General features: G+C 39.5%; 1 protein-coding gene across 1 annotated transcript in view; it reads right to left on the bottom strand.

Moving 5' to 3' along the window:
- Window positions 1-319: 319 nt before the first annotated feature.
- EFHC2 (EF-hand domain containing 2) overlaps window positions 320-13,862 on the bottom strand; it is a 153,749-nt gene continuing 140,206 nt past the window's right edge. Inside the window, exons 15-16 of the mRNA XM_012801456.1 lie at window positions 13,415-13,520; window positions 320-427 (exon numbers count right to left, since the gene is read on the bottom strand). Of these exons, the coding sequence (XP_012656910.1) occupies window positions 320-427; window positions 13,415-13,520 (214 nt within the window). The remainder of the gene's footprint in view (window positions 428-13,414; window positions 13,521-13,862) is intronic.

Below are 13,862 nucleotides of genomic sequence, written 5' to 3'. Positions count from 1 at the left end.
AGCCATCAAGTCACTTTCTGTTCATATTGTAATGAATCAAATTATGTTGGTTGGAAAATTATTATAGGATTATTTGATATTAATAAATCATAAATATTCAACATTTTTAATGGCATTTTTAATAGTGGTGTTACATCAGCAATATAATACGATATTCTGAAAAACAAACACGACAAAAGAAGATTAATTGTGGTTTATGGATTTCCATTCGATGTGAACCTTGTTTCTTTTCTTTTTAAAAAATGAAATTAAATCAACTAAACCAAACTTGGCAAAATTAAAGCAGTAAATCAAACGGAACTGACAAAAACCAGCATGGTTATTCATCCTCATCCTCTAAGCCAAATGTGTCTTTCAAAAGGGTCATGTAGTCAATGAATTTCGCAGGAATAGGTGATGGCATCCCAAGCCAAACATCTTCACATCTCTAGAAAAAAGAAAAAGATGAATATAACTAGAACCACATTTCAAATTGCAGTTTTGAAAATTCAAATTGTTCCTTGTCTTTATATAAGCTTTCGGTAAATACAGTAGTACCTCTGTAAGTTGACCACCCAAGGGACTGTAACAAACTGGTCAATATACGTGGTCTACATAAGAAACTAGGCCTGCTGTTCTGATATACATGTGGTTTATGAAAATTAGGTCAACTTAAGGAGGTGGTCAACTATGGAGGATCTACAGTAGTGGTCAACTATGGAAGTTCTACTGTAATTTATTTTTTAAAGTGGAAATTTCTATCATCTATTTTAGGATCATAAGGACTCTGTGAAAGATTAGATTTCTGTTCTTGATTTTTCACTCCCTCCCTATATTAGAATTATGTGCCCACACTCTTTTTTTGTTTTTGTTGTTGTCACTGTTTTTGGCAGACCCGGGATGGGTTTGAACCCACCAGCTCCAGTGTATGTGGCTGGCACCCTAGCCGCTGAGCTACAGGCCCCGAGCCCTCACACTCTTTTTCATGGACTTTGTAGAACCTCTCACAAAGCAGGAGTATATTTTTCTGTCCCTTTGATATGAGGTTGGCCACATCACTGGCTTTGGCCTATATAATCTTATCAGATGTATGATGAACAGGGGCTCTAATGTGCTGGCATCACTTCCGTTGGACTTCTGTGCCTCTGTCATCACCATGAGAAGAATGTGGCCCATGATGCTGCTGGTCCTAGAATGGCTTAAGTGGATCAGACCAGGCTCAACTTGCAGCATGGAGCCAAGCCCAGCTGAATCCAGCTAAGCTCAACTGACCTAAAAGCTCATAGACAAGAAAAAGAAATCTTTTTTGCTGTGAATCATTGAAATTTTAGGAGTTGTTTGTTACACAGCATTATTGTAGAGATAGCTCTTCTTATACTTTATTAAGAACTCAATTTTAAAACTCCAAATTGGTGGCTATACTGGCTGCTTGATAACTGTTTCTTAGATAAATAATGAAAAGAGCACTGGATCACTCACAGTATGCTCTTCAGAATAAGCCACTTTATATGTGTGTGTATGTGTCTGTGTATAGGATTACATGAGTATATGTGCACACACAAACCTCCTGCACATGCTGCAATTATTAAGTAATATTAATACCAATAAGAGAGAAAAGTCCATAACTGTGGTTGCTTATACTTCTATTGTCAAGTTAACTGTTTTATATAAGGCGTTCTAGATTTTTACTAGTGTTACACTAGAATCCAACTGATAACATTATCATAGAATCAGAAGAGAACCAAGTACCAGCATCTCTAATTAAGAATTTTAAAAGATGAGTTATGATGATGATGAGCTGGTTATAGATTTTTGTAGGGTTATAGGAACCTTATAATTACCTAGTAGTAGTAGCAATAATAACAAATTTATTGGATATTTACTATATGACAGGCACTCTTTTAAGTTTTTTTCTACATTAAGTTATTTAGTCATCACAGAAAACCCTTAAGAGGTAAGTGTTATTATGATAACCTACTTACAGAAAAGGAAACTGAGGCATATGAGGGTTAAGTAGACTGTCTAAATCAAACCACCAGTCAGTGTTGGAGCCTTCACTGTCACCCCAGCAGTGGAGAGTCAGAGCTATGCGTATCTGCGGGTCTACCCTTAAAGCCAATCAGCAGAGTGGGCCAATCCCAAAGCATCTGGCTCTCATCCTACATAGCCATATTTGGTCCCATTATTTTCAACATGAAAAGTTAAATAGAAGATAATGTGGTTCTTGAAGTGACACTACTCTCCTTTTTTAAAAATGCTGTCAGAGGTTGACTCCAAACTACCAACCAGCAGTGGAAAGAAGGAAATGAACATTCAGATGAATAACGGCTAAACCAACTCATAAGGAGTGTTTTGTGCCACTCATACCTATAGATCTCGGTAAAATGGCCTTCCTGGCACCAAAAAATAACAAACCATTATGTACATATTAAACAACATATTATAATCAATCTGTGATCAATAATCATTCAACTCCAGTATCCAACGTGTCCTCAAAAATTTCATTACAAAATTTATCTCCATTTTTGTCCTTAAGTGATATTTATAAATTTGATAGTGTTAAAGAGGAATAGTACAAATATATGTGCATTCAAAATCACTATTCCCTGATAGATTTTTTTTTTTTGAGACAGAGCCTCAAGCTGTGCCCCTGGGTAGAGTGCCGTGGCATAGCTCACAGCAACCTCCAACTCCTGGGCTCAAGCAAGTCTCCTGCCTCCGCCTCCCAAGTTGCTGGGACCACAGCCGCCCGCCACAATGCCTGGCCATTTTTTCTGGTTGCAGCCACCATTGTTGTTTGGCAGGTCCGGGCTGGATTCGAACCCACAACCTTAGGTGTATGTGGCTGGCGCCTTAGCCACTTGAGCCACAGGCGGAGAGCCTCCCTGATAGATTTTTAAAAGAAAAGTTTTAATACAGAAAAGAATAAAGTGTATTATGCAATTGATAGAACTATGATGGAATTATTCAGGGAATACATTCTTTCATGAAAAAGGTCAGTACGAGAGGATCCTGTCTCAAGCTTATTTGCCACCTCTAGCTTATTAGGCAGCAAAGGTGGTTTTATTTATTTATTTTTTTTTTGAGCAAGGAATAGTGATGTAAATGCCAGTAATAAAAAAGAAAAAGAACTTAGAGGGTGGCAACTGTGGCTCAAAGGAGTAAGGTGCTAGCCCAATATACTGGAGGTGGTGGGTTCAAACCCAGCCCTGGCAAAAAAAAAAAAAAAAAAAAAAAAAAAAAAGAAAGAAAAGAAAAAGAACTTATACTGGAATCATGACAAATCAAAAATTTGGAAATGCAAATCAAATTTTTTAGCAATAAGCAAGACTTGGGCAAAATGAAACTCAAGTAAATACCCATGAGATTTGAAATGAAGGATAATATAATATGAAAAGATAACAGTAATCCATTTATTTAAATTCTGACCACTTTAAACACCCTGGCTCCCACAAAGCTTTCCTGACTACTCTAGCCCAACTGTGCTCTTTCTCTAGAATCAATGCTACTTTCCTTGATCATTTTTACTTTTGTTACTATCCCCTAGGTTCCAGATGGGAGTGACTTTTTTATCCAAATACTTCATAAATGCCACAGGCATATTTGTAGTGTTTGAGGAACCCAAGATCCATCTATGGCCAATCACTAATTTTAGGGAGATTTTCACTCACACTAGCTTAAAATGGACTAATGACTCAAATTCGAGATCCAAAGGTGGGTAAGAAGTAGAGGAGACTCAGGGTACGGGGTGAGGGAGGAGTCAATAAGGCAGAAAGAAAGGCATCTTATTCATTTTGCCTATAATTGGATCACCTAAGGGAACCACATGATCAGCCCCTTTGTAAAATGAAAAGTTTTGGGTAACAAAAGAAATCCCCACATCACCATTGCCTAATTGTATTTTCTAATAAATCTGCATGCATTCCAAACATTACAGAATCTTTATGAAAATCTGGGCAGTGAGTTAAAATGTTCTATCTTCATTGAACTTTTATTAGTCCTATATTATAAAACACAAAAAAAGCTCCAGATCATAAGGTTTTCCAAGCAGTGTACGTTGAGTTCTAAGTGTGAGGAACTGCATGGTATTTTTACAAGAGTTTATCCACCGAAGTTGATCCTCCCCGTTACAGAAGACAATGAGCCTACATGTATCTCTGTAAAACAGGCCTCTAGAAATGCAAATTTGGAATGTCTACAGGAGTCTCTACTAGCACCCCTTCCTACTCCCTCTTCCACTCTTTACTGTCAACTTATTTGACATCTTAAGGTGCACACCAGTCTACCTTCCCAACCATCAGCATTTGTGTTCCTTTGCCCTTGGGCTTCTCTTTGGCCTCTGAAGTCTGCATTGGCTGCCCCTGTGCCAAGCCACAAGTTTCAAGGAATTATTTCCTTTCCTCTACTCCAAGAGCAGCCCTCAAACAATGACTGATGGGAGGTGACGAATGACTATTACAGCTCCCTTGCACCTTGTGTAGAGTAACTTTGAGGTATACATTTGTCCCTGGATCCCAGCATTTCCCAGCTGCTAAGCTTCTATTGTCCACTTTTGTAACCGGTTTGATAATATACCCTTCAGTAGCTCCTTCCTTTCTCTTAACTCCCCTAGTTCTTTTCACTACCATGCAAAAAACTATTTACACTTAAACCTTTGTCTTCAAATCTGCTTTCAGAGGAAGTCAGACATAGACACTATGCAATTTTACATTTATCAAAATTAAGACCATGTCTAAGAAAGCCACAGCACAGCTTGGAACAAAGCAACTTCCTGGCAAACTGTGGATTGATCTGGAGTCTCCAATGACTTCCAGACAATTAAAGTGACAGAGCCCAAATCTTAGAACAGAATATAATCTGGAGCATAAACAATACATGCCACATAGAGTTTTCTGGAAGAAGGAAGAACTATGAAATGCAGAGTGAAGTTCAATGATACAAAAACATGATTCTAAAGTGCCTGTAAATCACTGTCTCCAAGAGGGCCCTATGACATCTTCCAAGCTGGCTGTCACTAGAGCCACTTAAGATGTCAAATAAGTTGGCAATAAATTACTTGCTCATCAATAGTGAAAAAAATGTAGCTGCCGATCTGTAAAATCACACACCCTTAAAATGGGAAAAGAAGATGGCACTGGATGAAAACCTAGTAAACAACAGCTGTCCAGTGAGAATAGCAAAGCTGTGTATGAGCTAATGGGCCCTAGATTTATTTGCTTGGATATTTTTAAAAGGAAATTTAATTGGATTATGTCTCCTAGTTCAAAATTTTCTACTGTGGTACTGGCTACCAGATGCATGAGGGGAAAAGATTGGGAGCCAATTAAATTCCATTCTTCACTGAAACAAAGTTATGTTTATTCCTCTCAAATGCAAGGCAGAGACAGAGTCATGTTAGTGATTTCACCATGTTACTACCCTCCACTCACTTGGAAAAGGATATTTGTATGGGAAATACCCATGAATTTGTTGAAAAGGCCAGTAGCATGTACAATATCAAAATTGTGCTTTCTTTGGATTTTCTTCCTTCTAATAAGGTTGACATGCCCTTAGAAATAATCAAATTAGTTAGACAAAAATCATAAACCTAATTTAAGCCAATCAAATTGAAATAAATTTTGAAAAGAGGATTGTGTAAATACCTCTTGAAATAATCAAGAGCATTCTTATAAGAAAAAGCTCATATATAAGGTTAAGAGGTTTGTTTATATTTCTATCCATTTCTGTCTTTACCACAATGCCAATATTTCTCAATTGCTTTCCCTTGTCCTAGACAAAGCTTAAATGCAGTGGTCATCTGTGTGTGACTTGTAGCTATAAGACAGGTGTGGCTTCTAAACAGAAAACCTTTCCTTGGAACTGCATTCCAAAGCAAGTAAAGTTTTCAAGGAGACATGGATTTTTTTGAGATTGAGTGGTAAGCTTACATGTACAATTCAAGGAGATTCCATCCAACGCATTAGATCAAAGTGGATTCCAGAAGTATTATTTCCTACTAAGCTACTGCTCAGTGTTAGGTAATTGGTACGTGTTCATTAGTTTTTTAAATCTATGGAGAATGGTTAATAACCTTTTGTTTCAATCGTATTAGAAATAACTTTACTTATTTGAAAAATTAGCACTAGCCCTTGCCTACATAATCCTTATTTTTAAGAATGTTTCTGAGTTTCAGCTTCTTATCTACAAATTGGGAATGATACTTATTTATGGAAGGTTGTTGGGACAATAAAATGTCATAAGGTATATTCTATGCTTTAGATACCAAAGGAGATCCTCAACAAGTGGAGTATCCAAAGATGTATCCCAAACTGCCCCGAACTTTCCACTGCCAAGGCCCTATGTCATCCTGTTGTGAGAGAGAGAGTTTTAGAGCTGATTGCTAATGCTTCTGCAGTTACAGTGCTCATAAAACAAAGCCACATTCCAATTTTTCTCAGAAATGTCAAAGGATAAGATGCCAGTCACACAGTGCAAGTTATAAAGTTTATATGAGAACTGATTTAGGGTTATTTTTTAAAACATGACTTCTGAGATTAGCGAGACAGGTTCCAAACAGTGGGACCTATTCTGCCAGTTTTACAGTTACCATCTGTGAGCAAGCACAACAGAATGGGAATGGGGTCTCTGGGCTGTGACAGCGCTAGGGCAACATGTTGAAACCAGAGATAGTTGCATAGTCACATCATGGAATGAGAGTTAAATTATAGCCCCAAGGCTTGCCATAGGCTGCTGAGGGGCAAGGCAGAGGGATGAGTAAGGGAGCCCCCTAAGAATTCAGGCTACCTGGTCATTGGTTATAAGCTTTAGCCAACAGTCATGATGGGTGACAGCTTATATCAGTCCATGTAGGAAAAACTGCTCACCAAAGGGCAGCAGGACTAATCAAAGCTAGACTAGCTAGTCCTCTTTAAGTTTTCTTTGTTTGTTGTTGGACTCTACTCTTTTTTTTATTTTTTTTATTTTATTAAGTCAAATACACATAGATCTTGGATACATTCATGCATATGTGGGGTACAATGTGCTGGTTTTTTTTAATACAATCTAATGTGACTACATTTAACCAATCAACATAGCTTTCACCTCAATTACTTGATTATTGTGCCAAAACATTTATGTTCTACATTTCAAAGATTTGACCTGTACCCTTGTCATATGTTCCAGAGGTGTGATCCCACCTTTTACCCTCCCTCTGTTGAACCTCCCCCCTCCCTTCCCCTCCCACTCCACTTCTCTCCATCATCCTGGGCTATAGTTGTGTTCTATTTTTTACAAGAAGGTGTGAGTAAATATAAGTAGGGTTCATAGAAGTACTGAGTACACTGGACTCTACCCTTATTAGCTGACCACCACACATAGGGGAGACACATCTGAGTCTGGGGTGTTGGTCCTGACATCTAGCCGACCAAGTCCCAGAAGCTGTTAGTCTGGATCTCGCTTTATATCCTGGCTGTCAGGTTTGGCTAGCTGAGCTCAAGGCTTTATTTGGGTAAGAGACCATGTTGGGTGACTCTCCATTTGCCCTTCAAAATCCAAAATCAAAATCTTTGCCCCTTTCATCCTGCTTTCTGCCCTGACCTCTGTGGATTGCATCACTCTCCAAGCTCTCTTGTTCTCTGGCTTCTGGGTGGGTTCAGCTAATGGGAAAGAGCAGTGGGAGATGGGATAACAGGAGGGAGAGGTCAGAATATGAATTTTACTCTCCTCACTCTGCTTCCTCCTTGTTGGGTCCTGGTGTGGGCTGGCTACAGAGGCTACACTCTCTACCCACTGCTATAGTTCTAGTTCTTCTGCTGGGCCTCAGTAACACTCACCCCTCGCTGCTCCTCCAGATCTAGGAACAGTCAAGGCTTCCCACTCCGACTGGTCTCTGAGTGCTCCACTCCCCTACTTGGTTCTCTTTACCCTGCCCACTCCTCTGTCAATAGTTCCTCCATCAAGACCATCTCCAAGACCTCTTTGAGCATGTTGTGTTTTTCCTGCTGTAACTTCACTAGTGTGGGGACTCAGCCTGCTCTGTCCTTTTGGCAGAACTGAAAGATTGGTTTGGGCCTGTTGACTGGCTCCCTCTGATTGTTAAATGGGGCTACCTTCTAGATTCCTCATCACTATGTTGGTGGGATGGCGGCTAGAACTCTCTGATGCCTCCTATTTCCAATCGCAAGGCTTGTATACTAAACCATACCCCACCCCCACTCAGCTTCTGTTTGGCTAAAGCCCATGGTCCTTTTCCTGATCTTTGTCATCTCCCTTCCCACTGCAATTAATCAGGCTAGAGTGGGAAGGTATTCCAAATCTCTAACCATAATATCCGTCCTATCCATTAACAATGATGCATACAGAATTGGAGTTGAATATAGTACTAAGGCCTAATCAGCTTTTATCAGCCAAGAAGTCCGTTTTCATATCTCAGTAAGATCCCCAGTCCAGGGAAGAGGTCCTACTGAGGACAACATTCAGCCTAGAAGTAAAGACATCCAGGTTCCAAGTAGTGGCTGATGCTAACAACTTATAGAATTGTCCATTCCATGGCATTTCTGGAATTTCAGCCAAAGCCAGCCTGCCCAGCTCACATACTAGAGGAAGTGTGTAGCTTCCCAACCTGGGCCTCCACATGGGTCACATTTCTCAAAAGACCTTTAATCTCATCACTTCACACTCAGGGCTGGAGTACTTTCACAACTTGATGTGTCTATCCATTCCAAAAACTTCATATGTGACTTTGGTTATGGTAGACTCTGCAAATTCTGGCAATCTCCAAAGCTGTGAGAGGTTTTCTCTGTGCAAGTGGGCCCCAGGGACCTACACATCTCATCTGACTCCACCATGGCCTTTTCTAACATAACCACTCTCTTATCAGGTCCCTGCCACAGGTAGAAGATCACATAATAACTGAGGAAGGGGGTGGGGAAGAGGATGTGCCATACTGCCAGGTTCATAGTTGATAATCAAGAATAGTCAACAGAAGCTTCAGGAGTAGTTTAGTTACTGAAGTATGATGCACCATCTAGAATACCCTTGAGTAAAGACTTGGTGGCTCAGCTGCTGACCTTTCATGGATTGCCTGAACTACAGAGATGTCTTGGCTGCAAAAAGGCACAATGCTTGAAGTCTTATCTCTTTTTGAACAAACCCACAGGGATAAATAAAGGCCGGGTCATTTTGGCCCAACTCAGAACAACTCGGAAAGGCCAAATTCTAGCTCCAGAGCTCCCCATGGTTCAGCCAAAGCTACTTTTGGGCTTCTATCACAGTTCAATTTTTCCCTCTGCTCACTCTTGTTTTCTTTCCCTATACTCCATAGGAATTGATCCCAAGGACACTCCCAGATAAACATCCTGCATGATAGACTCAATCTGCTTCCTTGAGAATCCAACCTGTTAACAAGCTCTGACCTATAAGTGTATCAGGGCATTATTAGGTATCAACATTTAAGCACACTTACATGGTTTAGTAGACACTATATGCTGCTAATTCTACCAGCATGAACCAGCCAACAATGTGCTCAACCCATTCTCACTAAATATTTTCACATGAGATTATAGACTCACTGGTAACATTTGTAAGCTATTTTATATTTTCTTTATGAAACAATGACAAGCTTAGCAGTACCAGAGTGCTGCAGACTCTTTGCAATCTAGTACTCATTGTTGGTTAAATTGATCAGTTACCATTTTATACCTATTTCCTTTTCTTTTTAATTTGCTGAAAATGTCCCCTGCAGATTGAGTCATTTCTAGGCTTGTTCAGCAGAATGGATGAGACTCTAGCTTTGGTCAGCAGAATGGATGAGACTCCATGAGTAAAGTGTTCACCATAAATGAATAACAACTCGAAGAATCTGCTGCTCTTTCTAATATGAAAGTCCTGGTCTATAACTGTTCAAACTCTTACCATTAAGGATAGAATCATCCATCTTAGTCTTGGAAGGGACTTCTTAGGGCCCAGCCCACTGACTTGAGGAACGTAAGGGATCTTCATTTTACAAACAGTAGCAGCAGCTAATATCTATACTGTAGGGCAGGTATTGTGACAAGTGCCTCACTGAATCCTCACAACAACCCTAATGAAAGAACTATTCTTATCTCCTCTTTTGAGATGGGGAAACCTGAAAGGCTAAGTTACTTATAAAAAGTCACCCAGTTAGTTGATCATGGAGCTATGGATTTGAATTCAGGTCCCTGTGATAAGAGACCTTTTGTTCTACACTGCTTCTTGAAAGCACCTGAAGTCCAGGATTCAATACCTATCCCAGTTGATGGAGTGGGTAAGTGATGAAATGGGGGTTAGGTGACTAACTAAAGAATCTTTACCTTTCCCATGCCAAGACTCCTCTTCCAGTGTGTGTGGAGATCCTTTTGTGGGTCATGAAATCAATTTAAGGGATCAAGAACAATATTCAAAAGGAGAGGAAAGAGAAAGGAAAAGAAAGAAAAGGAAAAAACAAAAGGTTAGGAAGGGGGGACAGAAAAGAGAAAAAAAGGAAGAAAGAATAGAATAGGTCATACTGCACAATACCATATGTATCTGGAATAGTATTATTCCATGAAAATTTTGTTCCATTATATACACATATGCTGGGTTATTATATAAAAAATGTCTCTCTTAACTGTGGGTTATAGTACAAAAAGATGATTTAATTTCATTCAAACTCAATAGTAATCAGGAAAGCAAAAACTAAAGTAATAAGATACCACATGTTTTCAGAGATAAAAAATAAAAAATGTAAAACCAACCTGAATGCCTACCAATAGAGAAACAGATCAATAAATTATTGTATATCTACACTGTAGCTATTAAAAAATGGCTTAGGTCTATACATATTAAATTAGAGGAATTTCCCATGATTAAGTGAAAATGCATGTTGTATGATCATATTTTTGTAGAATACATGATGAAACCCCCAATGTAGAGGTGGTAGATTGGGTGGAATGAAAGAGGAAACAGAATTAGAAAGTAAGGAAAAGAACAGCAAAGGCTGCTACTAAGTAGCAGAATTAAGTACGTACTATGTATCATTCAGGGTCCTGTAGGAAACAGAGGCCATAGGGAAACTGTCTAAGTCAAGAAGAGTTTAATAAAGTGACTAATTGAAAAGTTGTGGGTAGTGTTTAGAAGAACCACTGGGGATCCTCCAGTACCCAGGGATTGTAAAAACAGGGAGTCATTACCACCACCCAGGTCTGAAAGGACATGTGAGGGTGGTCACTAGAGCCTGGAGTTGGCAGCTATATGGAGAGAGCCTCCAGATAGGTCCTGTGGACCCTGGAACCTTGGCAGAAGGTGGCAGTCAACCTACCATGACTAGCAAAGAGGGAGAGGATTCCTCTCTCCTCCCACTCTCTACTCTCCTACTGGTGCATCCCACTGCCCAACCCAATTGGAGGCCAGAGGAGGAAGGGACTCACTGATGCAGCCCCCAAAGGTCAGCTGCCCAGGACTGACCTGGACAGAGTGACAGCAAAGTAGAGGGTGCTAGAAAGCAGTCATAATGAGACACATAAATGACAGCCAACACAGAAGACCAGAACATTAAACAAAAAGGTAGAGTATAAACCCCATCTACCATTTTTCTTTTTTATATATAAAAATCAAATATTTCCATGGATAAAAATTAAAAGATCACCAGGGCAAATGACAGTATTGATTTGTTTTTGTGATAGTATCCTGGATTTGAGTTAATTCAATCCAGTGTCTTCAATAATAATTATATTACAAAGACGTTTTTCTTTTTTATTCTTTGCAGTAAAACAGACCTGAGTTAAAATTCCTACTCTACCATATACTTGCTATTGCTCTAACTTCATCTCTAAACTGGGAATAGTAAAAGTACCTATCGTTGCTATAAGGATTAAATTAGTGAAGCAATTTTGAGATCTTAGTACAATGGTTGGCACATAGTACATGCTTTAAGTGTTTGCTGTTATTGTGGGAATGATGGGATCCCAAGAGCTTCCCAGTGGGTCCATCTGTCTCCATCCCCGCTCCAGACCACCCACCATCCTGCCAGAGCAAGTAAGTTCCCTTCCTTCAAATTTGTCAGTGGTCTCCAGACCTTCCAGGGCAATATTTTAACCTAACCCTTGCTGGTATCTCCAGCCTCACCCTTCCTGACACTTCCCCATGGGCCTTCACTCCAGCCACAATTTTTTCTGGTTCTATACAAGTGCCATGCTGTCCCATGTCCCAGAGAGCTCTGTCAAGAATGCCTTTTCCGTATCATGTCACTTTTCTTCTTTGCTAACTCTCACTATTCATCACTGAAATTTCAAGTATCACTTCCTCTGACAGTATTTCCTGTTCCCTGAGTTTGAGTTAGAAGCAGCTGTCTCATCCCACAACATCCAGGCAAGGTGTATCAGACTACACTCCAAATAATGAGTGATTTCCCTGTCATTGAAAGTGAGCTTTTCAAAGGTGGCAATAATGACCTTTGTCTCTGGATCCCAGCTCAGAGCAGAGACTCTGTCGAGGGTGGATACTTAACCCTGATTTATCTGAAGATCAAATTTATAAAAGAATGAGGTAAGTAACTTAACTGATCCAAAGTCATTCAGCTAAGTAAGCGGCAGAGCCAGAAGTCAATGCAGCTCTGCTTGATTTCAAATGCATCTCTGCTCCACAACCATCTGGAAGTTCCAGGGCTAGCCTTGACACTCCCAGAGTAGTTGCATGCCTGAGGGAACCCCCAAGGGCATTGGACCAGCTTAGGCCAGAATGAGCTAGTCAGTAGAGACCCCCAAGGAATAAATACCTCCTTTGTGGGAGTATCAACAGCATTTATCAAGGGACTTTCCCAAGAAAATCAATTTCTGGAGCATGTTAAAATACAAACAAACCACCACCCACCCACCCACTCCTTACAGACAATTGGTCCAGAAAGATCTTAGGAAATTCAGACAATTCCACAATGTTGAGAGCACCATCTGATCACATGAACTTTGTTTTTGCTAACCAGGCATTTTTCTACAGAATTTTGATTTTTAATTGGACTCCACTGTGAAATGTACATCCCCATAATCTATTTTTTCATCCTCAGCAAACCTGTGTACACAGCCACAGATACTCTGGGGATTCTTGACATAAGACCATTTGAGATTTGCTCTTGTGGCTTATGATGATGTTACCAGAATCCCTTGATAACAGTGTTTATATCTATTTATAACTGTAACCTATTATCCTATTTTCCATATAATTGGATGCGACTGAGGTTAAAAAAAATTCGGCTGCATAAGAAAAGTCATGCTCTTACAGAACAGATGTTTGCTCAGCATGGTAAGTGAATTAGCCTTTAACACAAATACCCAGAAACACATAAGCACTCTTTCCAAAAGCACCAATGTTAATATTTAACAGTGAAAAATAATTTAAAGATAGAGAATGTTAAAAATGCAAGGGAGGCAGCCATAGCAGGTTTTAAAATAGATGTTAATTTTACCTCTTTAAGACACAATTGTGGTTCCAATTCAGGCAACGGATTCTCTCTCCAGTTCAGAGAAGAGAAAAATGACCGATAATTGATTTGTTGTTCACTGTCTTCAAATCTGAAAACATAATTATAATATATGAGTTGGCTCACTGCAGAATTCAGGACCAAAATGTCGGCTTTAATTTCACCATGGCAACCTTATATCATGTATACTTCAGTATCTGACGTTGTTCTTATTTCTTACTGGTTTATTATCTGTTTCTGACCTTCCAGGATGTAAATTCTTTGAGAGCAGGGATCTCACCCACCTAATTCAACAGAGTATTCCCAGTACCTAGATCAGTGCAGGTACTTAGTAGGCATTCAATAAATATTTGTTGTAGTTGCCACAGAAATAAATTTGTTTATTTAGTTATTATGACCATTGCTATATTTTGTTAAGAATATCTGAAGGTTC

Source organism: Otolemur garnettii, unplaced genomic scaffold (assembly GCF_000181295.1).
Source record: "Otolemur garnettii isolate 467f Iridium unplaced genomic scaffold, OtoGar3 scaffold00009, whole genome shotgun sequence".
NCBI classification, from domain to species: Eukaryota; Metazoa; Chordata; class Mammalia; order Primates; family Galagidae; genus Otolemur; species Otolemur garnettii.
This window is presented reverse-complemented; position numbering and strand designations above follow the sequence as displayed.